Raw genomic sequence first — 13405 nt, forward strand, 5'->3', positions numbered from 1 at the left:
CATACCCACTTGTCTGTTGTTATTTTCTGCCAATGGTGAATATAGCTGGTAATATTCACACCCAATGTTCGAGCAGTTTGGTAGTAACCAACACTCGATACAGGTCACTGGTGTCTGTTGGACTTCTTCCCCGTTTTCTGAGCGGCCTTTGTTTATGATATGCTGCTAAAGGCAGCTGTCTATATGCTTGCCGTTGGTAACAAGGCCTGTACTGCTCTTGGTATGGTTGAGGAAATCACTGATAAGGACTCAAATATGTGGAGATGCCTCTCCCACAAACTTCTCAAAAGGGAGCTTTCCTGAACTGTAGGGTCCCCAATGATCTGGCTGTTTCCGTGCCAGCTTTTATTGATTGCAGTGACTCATCTACATGCTTTATGAAAAGAGCTTGTCCATCTAAGGGCATATCTAATATTTTTGTTTGAACTTCTACCTTAAACGAGGTGCATCTCAACCACCCCTGTCTTCACAGGACTGCGGCTCCTGCCAGCTGGCGGAAACCCGTAGATGCTATACCCATAGCACAGTCGATTATTTCAGGTGATGTTCGTTCTCCTCCTTGAAGAAATGTCTTTGCTTCTGCTCTCTTTTCTTCGGGTAGCAAATCAATAACATCTCCAATATCTAACCATATCTGTCTGTCATAACATGCTAGGATGGCCAGAGCATTGGCTGCCCGTAACGTAGCTGTAGACATTGTCGTGAAACACTTTCCTATATTATCCAGGTGCCTGCCATCCCTATCAGGAGGCGCCGAAATAGGTGCAGCTGGATTTTTGGAGCAGCTTTGTGCCGCCTGAGCAATCAGGGAATCCGCCTTTGGGTGGCCTACTAAGCAGGCTGATGAGTCTTCCCGCGCCTTGTACTTCTTTTCCATCTGCAGCAAGACAGCAGCTACTGTAGCCGGATTTTGCATGATTTGAATGCCTTCCTGCCAGATGTAGTCTATTACTGGTATAGACCTCATTGATTTTCTTTGTGGATATTTAAAGTCCTACAAAAAACAGTTGGTTTGTTTGACTGTCATCGGGAGATGGAATCTATCAGTTGTCCTGTCCATCAGAGCATGAAATCCTCTGATATCCTCAGGAGGCAAATCTACTGAATGGAAGGCCGGTGGAGATGGTGTGGGAATAAAGTGGTCCCCCCCACTCCTAACGCGAACAATTGTCTTGGATTTCTCCTTAGGGATGATGAGGGATCATCCCGAGGAGGAGCAGCATTGGTAGATGCTGGAGTCATTCTTGGTGTAACCAGAGGAGGATGGTGCTCGGGTGTTGTTGGTAGTTGTGGAGGAGGCGGAGCAGCAACCCGTTCTGCACTGGGTTGATGAGACGCATCAGGATATCTAGTTAGGTAGTCTTTTAACATGCTCCGTAAGTTTTGTAGTAATGACGGAGGTACCTGAACTAGGTCCTGAGGTGTCTGAGGCCGTTCATGAAACCGGGAATGCTCATGTGATGGAGGAAGTCTATCAGGACTCTTGGTTGCCGAAAATAGTCGTATAAAATTGATCATCCTCGTCTTCTTTATCTAGGTCTCAGCATTCTACTCTTAACTGCGAAGGGCTATGCGCAGCTCTGAATGGACCCTCATTCTCAGAGTCATCTACATCAAGAGATGACATGGAGGGTATGGAGACACCTTGCTGGGAGAGGTGAGTTCGGGACGAATAAAAAATTTTGATATGTTAATGATCATCGACAATGTTGTCAACAATGTCGCTGTCAAGGTCTTAAGAACTGTCAATGGTGGTAACACTGCAGATGAGCCTGTTGTCGAGACCGTAAGTGAGGCTGTTGATGGTAGGATCATCGTAGACCAAGTCATCATTGATGGTAATTTCTGCGGTGCGCATGCTGTCTTTGTGGACGAGGTCGTCGTTGACAGTATAGACGTCAGAGCAAAAGTAAACATTGTTGTAGTCGACGCCATAGTGGATGTTACCATAATTCTTGTCCTCGTCGGTGTTGCTGTTGACAGTGTGGTCATCGACAAGAGTTTTACAGTAGATTTCACTGTCAATTGCACTGAAGAGGGTTTTAAAGAGCTGACACTAGATTTGTTACGAATAGAAGGATGGGATCTACTGGGCCAAGAAGCATGTTTTTCTTTTCTGTCCTTGTCAGTTGTGTCCTTGAAAGTCTTGTGGTGAGACTTTCTTAATGCTTTTTTTTTTTATGTTTAGGGCATTCCACAGAAGACCTTTTCCTTTTTTATGGTTTGCGTTGAGAGACAGCAGAGGAATCAGAGTCCTCTTCAAAGCTGACCGTTTTAGAGGCTTTAGACTTCTGCCATAGTAAAAGTCTACCTTCACGATCCTTAAGGATCTGATATCCAATTTGAAATCATAGGTACAATAACAAGTTTAGTCCTTTTCTAATAAGGACATTGATAGGTTATTAAAAACAGTACTCATTGCCATTGGGGCCTATGGTAATTACATGGACTACTATATCAAGGTACCTTGGGACTTACTCTTTGACGACGATGATTCAAGCATATGAATCTATGAAAGATCCAGGACTGGAGAATCCCAGTTTCCAACTGCAACTCCATACCAGGTTGTATATCATACATCACAGAGGCACATATCCTGCTCCGCACATGGCTCCATGGTGGGAACATTCTGTACTATTTGCTCCAACAAAGAAATGTCCATTATTAATGTGAAAAATAATTTGCATAATGTCAAGGAATTAAGCAGATCAACAAAAGTACTTGTGCATTATGACATAAAAATGTGCTTGTAGATGCAATCAAATGTACATGTACATGTGCGTGTGAATGCTCATGGTAAGCATGGTGACTACTTACACATGACCATCAGTCCGTCCCTTTTAGGCAACTCTGTCTGAATGGCTCATGAACCCACAGTGACAGACATGGACTGCTCTGCAGCAAGCATACAACAGGGCATACATGGACACGCAACATAATATATAAAAAAAAAAGCGATCAATGGTATGTTAATTCCTCGTGGCTGAGATAATTCAAGCACTCCGTCCATCACTTTTTTGTATACTTTACTTGACACAACACAATAGAGCATGCATTTGGGCTACTGAAAATTTACTTATGGTGTCTGCACCACTCTTTTGTACCACTGATGTGCTAGTCCGGTAAGAAGCATGTTGCAATATTCAAATTTTTTGCACACTGCAGAACAATGCAGTGAGGCAATACATACTAACGGCAGCTGAGGAGGAGATACTAATCACAAGTGAAAACGATGAAAAAGCAGAAGTAGTGCATGTTACTCAATGTGAGGATGTGGATACCAGTGTCTTCAGACACGATTTCATATTTTATCTGTACTTAACTGCATAGTAATACAATTGTAAATAAAACATAGCGCAAGGTATTATAAATTCAAAACTTACTGCTGCCCCTTGGTAACTCCATCTTTCCACCTATTCTAGCCAACACACGCCCTTCCATTGTAGGCCAGTGCCCACATAAAATCTCTCTTTTTGGCAGGTGGATTCCTTGATGGGCCTGGGAGTTGGACAGCCAGAGCGGAGTTGACTTGCAGTGGTGTAGGCATCTAGGAAGAATGGAAGTGAAAAGGGGAAGGATTTGGATTGTAGGTGGAGTTGTGTTGTCCCTTGCTCTGAACACGGACATCAGGGACATGGCCAACACCTCCCTTTAAGAAGGTTGGAAATACTTTAAGAAGTCACAGCAATCCTATTATGCCCCTCTTACAATTCCCGGTTTATTGTCAAGCTGCAAAGCTGCTCTTGGCTTGGCAAAGGGCATGTCCTAAGAATCTCTGCCTTTCGGTATGATTCTGAGAAGACATGTTATCCTCCTTCAGCAAGTCAGACTTTGTGCAAAGAGCTTAGGAAGCTTGCAGTTTTCTCAGAAATCACAAAGAGAAAGACGCAATCTGCCTCCATATCGCTGTCCTTTTGTGTCCATTCTTGGAGCAACTCAGCTGCTGTGGGCACATACAATAAAAAGACCTGTGCAGCAGACGTGTTCTCAGAGGCCATTTCTTGAAAGGGCAGTAAGGCCCTCTATCCTCAAATGAAACAAACAGTCAATGGTATTCCTTCCCTCCGCTGAGGAAATAGGCAGAAATTCTTCAAGGAATATGTTACTTATCCCCTACATCAAACGCCATTAAAGGGGTAGTTGTGGTAGAGGTAATGATTGCAGCAGTATTGGTAAACTTGTGGGGGGGCCCATTGATTGGACTCACATTAGTTACAAATGGTGGATGTGGTGGAGAGGCCCTCCTTTCTTTCCACAATCTCATGCTGAACATTATCTGCAGAGGAATGTGGTCATTAGTGTGCATCAAATATTTCCATCCGCCCCAACCTTAGTCTTGCTTGTCATTCTGGTCTTTCAGCACAAAGCTATAAGCTATTTATGCCCCAAATTGGCCTTAGAGTCTTCCAGTGAAACTACCACTTTGAACAATACAATTTTGATGCACTGAACGTTAGGTCTTAGGGTCAGGTGACAACCCGGGTATTCTACTTCTGACAAAGTTGTCATCATAGAGGCATTATGTTACATCCCAATAACAATGAAAATATAACGTACATCTAGTTGTGAGGTGCCTCCAGCCTTTAAACCTACTCAAACCTCGTCAAGTCTGATATGCTTAAGATTGCTAGGACTCTCTCCTTCAACAGTTAGAAGAACAGTCTGGGCAGGGTGACAATAGCAGTGGCCAAGGTATTGTGGTGGTGTATGGCCACAATGACACTGGCCTTCCTCCTCAGGTCACTTCACCACCACTTCTATGCTTCATGATTCTTCACAAAGGTAGGCAAACACAGCATGCACGTTATTAGCATTACCTGCCACAACCGCCATCACACCTTGGCAAGGTGGTTGTCAAATGGCAAAAGAGCACTGCCTACTGGCAGATGTGGCTACCAGAACACGTTCTTGTCATGTTGATTAACAAAATGTTGTCATGGTGGCAGGGTGCCAATGATGGGGCTCGATGCTTCAGATTGTTTTTTTAAATACTCTCATTTGCAAATGCCAGTCTCCTTGCATGTGTAGATTGGGCGGGGGCGCAAAATTAGGATGCACAGTGATTGTTTCAGGGAGTCCTCGATTGATTTTGCTGCATTACTACTGTGCAATTTTAGGTCTCCCAGGTTTGATTTTGTGAATTCAAGGGTACTGGCAAATGTGCAATGATTGAACGTACAATATCACAGTAATGCATATGGAAATGTCCACATGGTTTTAACATGTTTGCAAATGTGCAATTTAACGAAGGTTTTACCTCAGAACAAGGGGCTTATTGGCAAGGCTAGCACACAGGTAGACCTCTGCCGGTACCACAAAGAAGGAGCCTGTAGACGGGCTACCTCTGGTGACAGAAGCATCAGAGTAGAACCCTTTATGATATAGAGAAAACATTAGTTTGTGTATTACGGGGGACTGAGAACATAAACGGAAAGAAAGAAAAATGGTGAGGTCCAAAATACAATAGGTACTAAGTTTCTTTACTTAATAAACATGTTGACAGGACTGTGCAAGGAATACACAAGCCTCGTGACTTTATTAAACTGTGGCTATTATGGCAAACTAGTGCGGCTTCCTAAACAAATGAAACAGAGGGAGCAGAAGGAATAATGTAAACGAAATTAAAATAAAAAATAAAAAACAATCTACCTTTGCTCTCAGGATCGTGAAACTTGTTTGAATTCATATCTTCATTATCAGTTGAATAGTCAGAGTTGTTACAATTCCACCACTGAAGCAAGACAAACATGAACATTATTATTTATTCGAAAGTGCATCAGGAGATATTGATAATGTCCAGAGAAGTAAATATGAGCTTGTGATGCAAACTCATTTCAGATGAGGCAGACACAAATCTTTCATGACATGAGTACCAAATTAACTTTTTGAAACGTGTTACATTCTTTCATAAGAAGAAAAGAGCTATTTATAGTAAGAACTTTAGTCCTCAGGTCCCTCTAAACTTAAAGGACAAGTTACTTAGCTTCGGTAACGATTTATCTGGTAGAGACATATTCTAGTTGCAGATTCCTTACCTTAGAATTTCCCCCAGGTGTCAGATTGGATCTGGATAATTTTCCTCAAGCAGTACCCTTGCGCGTGGTTATCTGGCGTTGGTCGACTCCGCGGGTGTCGCTGGCATCATGGTTAACGTGATGACGTCTGGAATCGTATATAGATGCCGCCTCTGCTTGGTGACATCAGTTTCTTTTCACAACTTTACATATCAAATCGCAGAGCCATGAAGAACACTTAAAATGGTGCACCAAAGCTAAGGCCCTGAATGGGTAATCCTGGTCCCTAGAAATCAGTTCGCAACCGGGGAGGAGGGGTGGGTCGGTAAGGAATCTACAACTAGAATATGTCTCTACAAGATACATCGTTATTGAAGGTAAGTAACTTGTTCATCTAATAGAGACTTCTAGTTACAGATTTCTTACCTTAGAACAGATACCCAAGCAATGCCATCCTCGGTGGTGGGCTGCGAACCAAGATCATACAAGAATGTCCTGCAGGACCGAACGACCAAAGTAGCAGTCTCTGCAGACCTGACTGTCCATGCAGCAAGATATCCAGGACAGTAACTCTGCATGCTAACCTTGTGGTAGCAGCAGTTGCTGTGGTGGAATGAGCTCGCAAGCTCTCCAGGGATTGCTTCTTTGCCAAAGAGTACCGCATTTTGATGCAAAGTAGTACCCATCATTATTGGGTACGCTTTTGGACCGCCTTCCCTTTCTTTGCACCCACATATCCAACAAAGAGTTGATCGTCCACCCATAAATCTTTAGTACGATTGAGGTAGAACGACAACGCACCTTTTGGATCCAGGCGGTGGAGTCATCTTCATGGGAAGGATGTGGTGGTGCCTAAAAAGTGATGGACTGGCCTAAATGAAAAGGCATAACTACTTTGGGAAGGAATGAGGCCCTTGTGCGTAACACCACCTTGTAAGGGTGCACAGACAAAAATGGGGGTTTTGAAGAAAGAGCCTGAAGCTCACTTACTCTGCGAGTAGAGGTGATGGCAACAAGAAAGACAGTTTTGAAAGTAAGGAGTGGTGAGGGACAATGGTGTAACTGCTCAAAAGGAGCACACATCAAGTAAGTAAGGACAAGATTGAGGTCCCAATGAGACATGAGAAATGGAGTGAGAGGAACCAAATGGATGAGACGAGTGCCGCTTTGGCAACTCCAATGTGCAAAACAGCTGACATTGCGTGTTCTCTGCGGAGGCGAACAGATCTAACCAAGACTCTCCCCATTTGTGAAAGAGACCTTGCGCCACCTCCGGATGGAGACGCCGTTCGTGATCGACTATGCATCGACCGCCGAGTTTGTCTGCTCTGGCGTTCAGAGATCTCGCCAGATGTTGAAAATCCCGGGATATGCCCTGATGTGCCAGCCATGTCCAGAGGCACAGCACCTTTTGACAAAGGGTGCAGGACCCTACTCTGCCCTGTTTGTTGCAGTACCACATGGCAGTAGTATTATCCGTGAACACCTGCACTACTTTCCCTTTGAGAGACGGAAGGAATGCTTTCAATGCAAGCCTGATTGCCTGGAGCTCCAGAAGGTTGATGAGAAGCCCAGACTCCGCCAAAAACCAGAGGCCTCTGATCTCCACCTCTTTCATGTGGCTGCCCATCCCAGGAGTGATGCGTCTGTCACTAATGTCAGATCTGGTTGGGGAAGGGAGAGGGATCTGCCATTGACACTATCCTGATTCGAAATCCACCACTGCAGATCTTTTGCAGTCCCCTTCGAGATCTGGAACATGTCAGAGAGATTCCCCTGATGCTGCACCCATTGGAACTTCAAATCCCACTGCAGAGCCCACATTTGCCATCTGGCATTTGTCACAAGCAGGATGCAGGAGGCCATGAGGCCCAGCAGCCTCAGAGTTGTTCTCACCAAAATCCAGGATAGAGGCTGAAACATCAGAATCATAGCTTGAATATCCTGGACTCACTTTTCTGGAGGATAGGCCAGAAACTTCACTGTGTCCAGAACAGCTCCAATGAAAGGGATGTTCAGAGGGAGTCAGGTGTGACTTTGGCACGTTTATAGTGAACCCTAGCGTGTGCAGGAGGTTCACCATAGTCTGAAGGTGGGAGATGACTTCCGCCTTCAACAGCCAGTCGTTGAGGAAGGGCAACACTGAAACCCCCGACCTGCGCAAATGAGCTGCAACAACTGCCATCACTTTTGTGACCACCCGAGGGGTGCTGGTAACGCCGAAGGGAAGCACGGTAAATTGAAAGTGCTTGTCACCTACCATGAATCGTAGGTAACGTCTGTGGGCAGGCAAGACAGGGATATGGAAATAAGCGTCCTGCAAGTCCAACCCCACCACCCAATCTCCTGTGTCCAAGGCAGACAGGATGTAAGACAGGGTGAGTATTTTGAACTCCTTCTGGAGGAAGAGATTGAGGGGCCAAAGGTCTAAGATAGGACGTAATCCCTTTCCTTCTTGGGCACCAAAAAGTAGTGGAAATAACCACAGCCTTCCTCTGGTGCAGGGATCCTCTCTATGGTTCGTTTGGCCAAGAGAGCTGCAGCTTCCTCACGGAGAAGTGCCAGATTATCCTCTGGTAAGTGGCCATAGGATAGCGGCATGGCCAGAGGGGCAGTTGCGAAGGGCAGGGGGTAGCCCCTTCTGACAATCTGCAAAACCCACCTGTCCTTAGTGATGGATTCTCAGTGGGGCAGGTGAATCCTGCTGCCAACTGGCCTCAGATGGGGAGGACAGACTAGGAAGGCTTGGTGGCTGGCAGGGGTGGGGGTGGACTGGGCAGACTTCTGGTTCCCTGTACCACAAGCCTGTGGGATTCCACGTCCCCGGCCACGCAGGGGCTGAGCAGGATGGGTGGCACAGTGGCTGGGAAAGGGACAAGACAGGGAGCCCCCTACATGGCCATGAAAGGCAGACTGTTTGGGGCAAGGGGCAGTTGAAAGGCCGAATGACCTAGCAGTAGCCAGGGAGTCCTTGAACCTCTCAAGTGCCAAGTCTCCCTTGTCTCCAAAGAGACAGGTGCAATCAAAGGGCATGTCCATAAGAGACTGTTGGACATCCCCAGAGAAACCAGATATCCTCAACCAGGCGTGGCACCTCACAGTCACCGTTGATGCAACCGATCTAATAGTGAACTTCGCGTGTCCCTCCTATCAACAACTGCTTGGGAGATGATAGTCAGGGCCTCCTGCGTTATCTGCCACAAGACTTGCATGACCGTATCCCACAGGGAGTGAGAATAACGGCCCAAACGGCATTCAGTGTTCACTGACTGCAACGCCAGACTGGAGGAAGAAAACATCTTCTTCCCAAGTTGGTCCAGTCTCTTTGATTCCTTATACGGAAGTGTGGAAGGGAATGTGCCAGATGATGAGTATGTCTGGATAACAAGGCTCTCAGGCGTGGAGTGTTGGGACAGGGATTAGGGTTGTTTGAGGAAGGCCGATGGCGGCGAGCGATCATCCTGTTCACAGGAGCCCCTGTGCTGTGTCTGGACCTAGTACCCAGAAGGACATCAGTGAGGGCCTCTTTGAAGGGAAGGAGAGGCTGAGATGTGGAAGCCCCTAGTTGAAGCACCTTTGTCAGGAGATTAGACCTGACTTCAAAGGTAGGCAGTTCGAGGCCAAGGACCTCAGCCGCCCTACTGACCACCATAAAGTATGTGGCTCCCTCCGCCGTAGCCACTGTTGAAGGAGAAAGCATGCCAACATCTGGAGAAGTATCCAGACCACTGGCCTTGCCCAATTCCTGTGCCAGTCCATGTTAGGGTCGTCCTGGTATTCATAAGGGCCCAGGAAACCCTCCAATCCTTCCCCATATTCATACCCATATAGAAAAGTGTCTGAATCCAAACTGGGGTGAATATAACCCATCGAAGAAGAGGGCTGCATCGGCCGACGCTCCTCCAAGTCGTTAGGGATTAGAATCAGGTCGACATCGATCGTGAGCACAACCAAGCCGGTGCCGGAGAAGGTCTCGATGGTACGATGTTCCAATGGTACGACCAGCGTCAGTATGATACCTGAAGGGCCCCTAGCCGAACCCCCACGGCCCAAAGGCGGTGAAGAGGGGTTGGATTGCCCAAATATAAGACGCATGGCCTCACAGAATTCTTTCTATTGGGCATGGGTAGCTCTGGCTCATGGAAAAAAGGGAGGAGCGGGCCCAGAAGTAGGCTCTGAGGATAGAGGCCTGGAGCATCGACGCTCTTCCCACGTTGCATCACCCGAGCAACAGGATTAAGTCGAAGAATGTTTAGCCTTCTTTGACTTCTTCTTTTTCTCACCCGAGTAACCCAAAGACTTGGAGGAAGACAAGTGGTGGTGACTCCGCGAGTGGTCTCGAGACCGGGAACGATGCAGAGTCGAGCACCGGGGCGCCATATGCTTTATGGAATGCTCCCTCAAGGCCTTTGGGTGCATGGCCCAGCACTTGGAGCACGACTTCGGGTAGTGTTTGGGCTCCAGGCGCCACACACAGACCCGGTGAGGATCTGTCACTGACATAATGGGGTCACAGGCCTCACAAGGCTTAAAACCGGTCTACGGGGACATGCTCGATGCACCAAAAAAAAAAAAAAAAAAATCAACAAAACGCAACAAAAGTGTCAAAATTGGTCAAAAACTAACCAGGGTAGCTCTCTCCGAATCTGTGTGTGGCGCAGAAAGAAAAGAACTGACGTCACCACGCTGAGGAGGCGCCTATATGTGACTCCCGATGTCATCTCGGCGATCAATACACCAACAACGTCCTCGGAGTCGACCAATGCCACCTAACGACATGCAAGGGTACTGCGCAAAGAAAATTCTCCGGATAAAGTCTGACGCCTGGGGGAAATTCTAAGGTAAGGAATCTGCAACTAGAAGTGTCTACCAGATCCCTTACCTGCTGAGGCTTTTTCACCCCAGTGCGGAGCCCTTTTCGGCTATCTGGGGTACTTCACGCTTAGGCCTCCATAACCTTTTTTCCACATAACGTCTTCAAATCAAATTTGTGTCTTTTTTCCCCAGCATCTGGGGGATTCTAAAGGTACCCAAGATTTGTGGAGTCCCTTGGAGAAGATGGTAAAATAGCCAAAACATAGCTACATTTTGAGTTTTCTGGAAAAACAGGGAAAAAAGTTATCTGCAAAAAATGTGTTTTCGTTCTAAAAATGGCATAAATAAAATGTTTCCTGTGCTAAAGTCATCATCTTTTCAGCTGTCAGGAACATGCTGAGCAGACAAAAAAAATAGGAAAGCTATACATTTTTAAGAGGTTGACAGCATTCGGATTTCAGCAAGAGGTAATTTGTGTAGCTCCCTCAAGGTTTTCACAAAGAAACTCACACAAACTGGCACAAAAAATGGCTATTAGCGACAACTTGTTAATCTTTAAAATTCTTGTTACAATTGCCGATTTACAAAAGCAATATACCATTACATCTGCTAGAACCTTCTGGTCATGAATATATATAGGGTTTGCAGGTTGTCCAAGAACTCAAAGTACCCAGAGACAACAACTGAGCAGTGCCCTACATTGGTTTTTCATTGTGTACAAACTACAGGGAGTGCAGAATTATTAGGCAAATTAGTATTTTGACCACATCATCCTCTTTATGCATGTTGTCTTACTCCAAGCTGTATAGGCTCGAAAGCCTACTACCAATTAAGCATATTAGGTGATGAGCATCTCTGTAATGAGAAGGGGTGTGGTCTAATGACATCAACACCCTATATCAGGTGTGCATAATTATTAGGCAACTTCCTTTCCTTTGGCAAAATGGGTCAAAAGAAGGACTTGACAGGCTCAGAAAAGTCAAAAATAGTGAGATATCTTGCAGAGGTATGCAGCACTCTTAAAATTGCAAAGCTTCTGAAGCGTGATCATCGAACAATCAAGCGTTTCATTCAAAATAGTCAACAGGGTCGCAAGAAGCGTGTGGAAAAACCAAGCCGCAAAATAACTGCCCATGAACTGAGAAAAGTCAAGCGTGCAGCTGCCACGATGCCACTTGCCACCAGTTTGGCCATATTTCAGAGCTGCAACATCACTGGAGTGCCCAAAAGCACAAGGTGTGCAATACTCAGAGACATGGCCAAGGTAAGAAGGGCTGAAAGACGACCACCACTGAACAAGACACACAAGCTGAAACGTCAAGACTGGGCCAAGAAATATCTCAAGACTGATTTTTCTAAGGTTTTATGGACTGATGAAATGAGAGTGAGTCTTGATGGGCCAGATGGATGGGCCCGTGGCTGGATTGGTAAAGGGCAGAGAGCTCCAGTCCGACTCAGACGCCAGCAAGGTGGAGGTGGAGTACTGGTTTGGGCTGGTATCATCAAAGATGAGCTTGTGGGGCCTTTTCGGGTTGAGGATGGAGTCAAGCTCAACTCCCAGTCCTACTGCCAGTTCCTGGAAGACACCTTCTTCAAGCAGTGGTACAGGAAGAAGTCTGCATCCTTCAAGAAAAACATGATTTTCATGCAGGACAATGCTCCATCACACGCGTCCAAGTACTCCACAGCGTGGCTGGCAAGAAAGGGTATAAAATAAGGAAATCTAATGACATGGCCTCCTTGTTCACCTGATCTGAACCCCATTGAGAACCTGTGGTCCATCATCAAATGTGAGATTTACAAGGAGGGAAAACAGTACACCTCTCTGAACAGTGTCTGGGAGGCTGTGGTTGCTGCTGCACGCAATGTTGATGGTGAACAGATCAAAACACTGACAGAATCCATGGATGGCAGGCTTTTGAGTGTCCTTGCAAAGAAAGGTGGCTATATTGGTCACTGATTTTTTTTAGTTTTGTTTTTGAATGTCAGAAATGTATATTTGTGAATGTTGAGATGTTATATTGGTTTCACTGGTAATAATAAAGAATTGAAATGGGTATATATTTTTTTTTGTTGAGTTGCCTAATAATTATGCACATTAATAGTCACCTGCACACACAGATATCCCCCTAACATAGCTAAAACTAAAAACAAACTAAAAACTACTTCCAAAAATATTCAGCTTTGATATTAATGAGTTTTTTGGGTTCATTGAGAACATGGTTGTTGTTCAATAATAAAATTAATCCTCAAAAATACAACTTGCCTAATAATTCTGCACTCCCTGTATAGAGCAATTCATATGGTAAAATATGTAGATTGAAAAATAGGTATGAAGGAAAGCTGTGTATTTCTGAAACGGTCACCAGATATGGAGTTTAGGAGTAGTGGTTATTTGTACATCTCTGAATTTGTGGGAAATCATAGTAGCATACAATTCATTGGGTGTTTTTCATAAAGAAATTAGCTAATGGCTGTAGAGGGCTAACCCCACAGCCCCATGCTGTGTGCATTAACCGGTGGATTGTGATTGACAATAACAGACTAGTGGATGAAGACGGCTGGCTATACGTAAG

General features: G+C 45.5%; 1 protein-coding gene across 8 annotated transcripts in view; it reads right to left on the minus strand.

Annotated features, from left to right (window-relative positions):
- Nucleotides 1-13405, minus strand: part of C2_2H8orf88 (chromosome 2_2 C8orf88 homolog) — a 443912-nt gene that overhangs the window by 221459 nt on the left and 209048 nt on the right. For all 8 annotated transcript variants that reach the window (XM_069218970.1, XM_069218973.1, XM_069218974.1 and 5 more), the window contains one exon: nucleotides 5650-5731. In XM_069218970.1, the coding sequence (XP_069075071.1) occupies nucleotides 5650-5731 (82 nt within the window). The remainder of the gene's footprint in view (nucleotides 1-5649; nucleotides 5732-13405) is intronic.

The sequence above is a fragment of the Pleurodeles waltl genome, chromosome 2_2 (assembly GCF_031143425.1).
Source record: "Pleurodeles waltl isolate 20211129_DDA chromosome 2_2, aPleWal1.hap1.20221129, whole genome shotgun sequence".
Lineage (NCBI taxonomy): Eukaryota > Metazoa > Chordata > Amphibia > Caudata > Salamandridae > Pleurodeles > Pleurodeles waltl.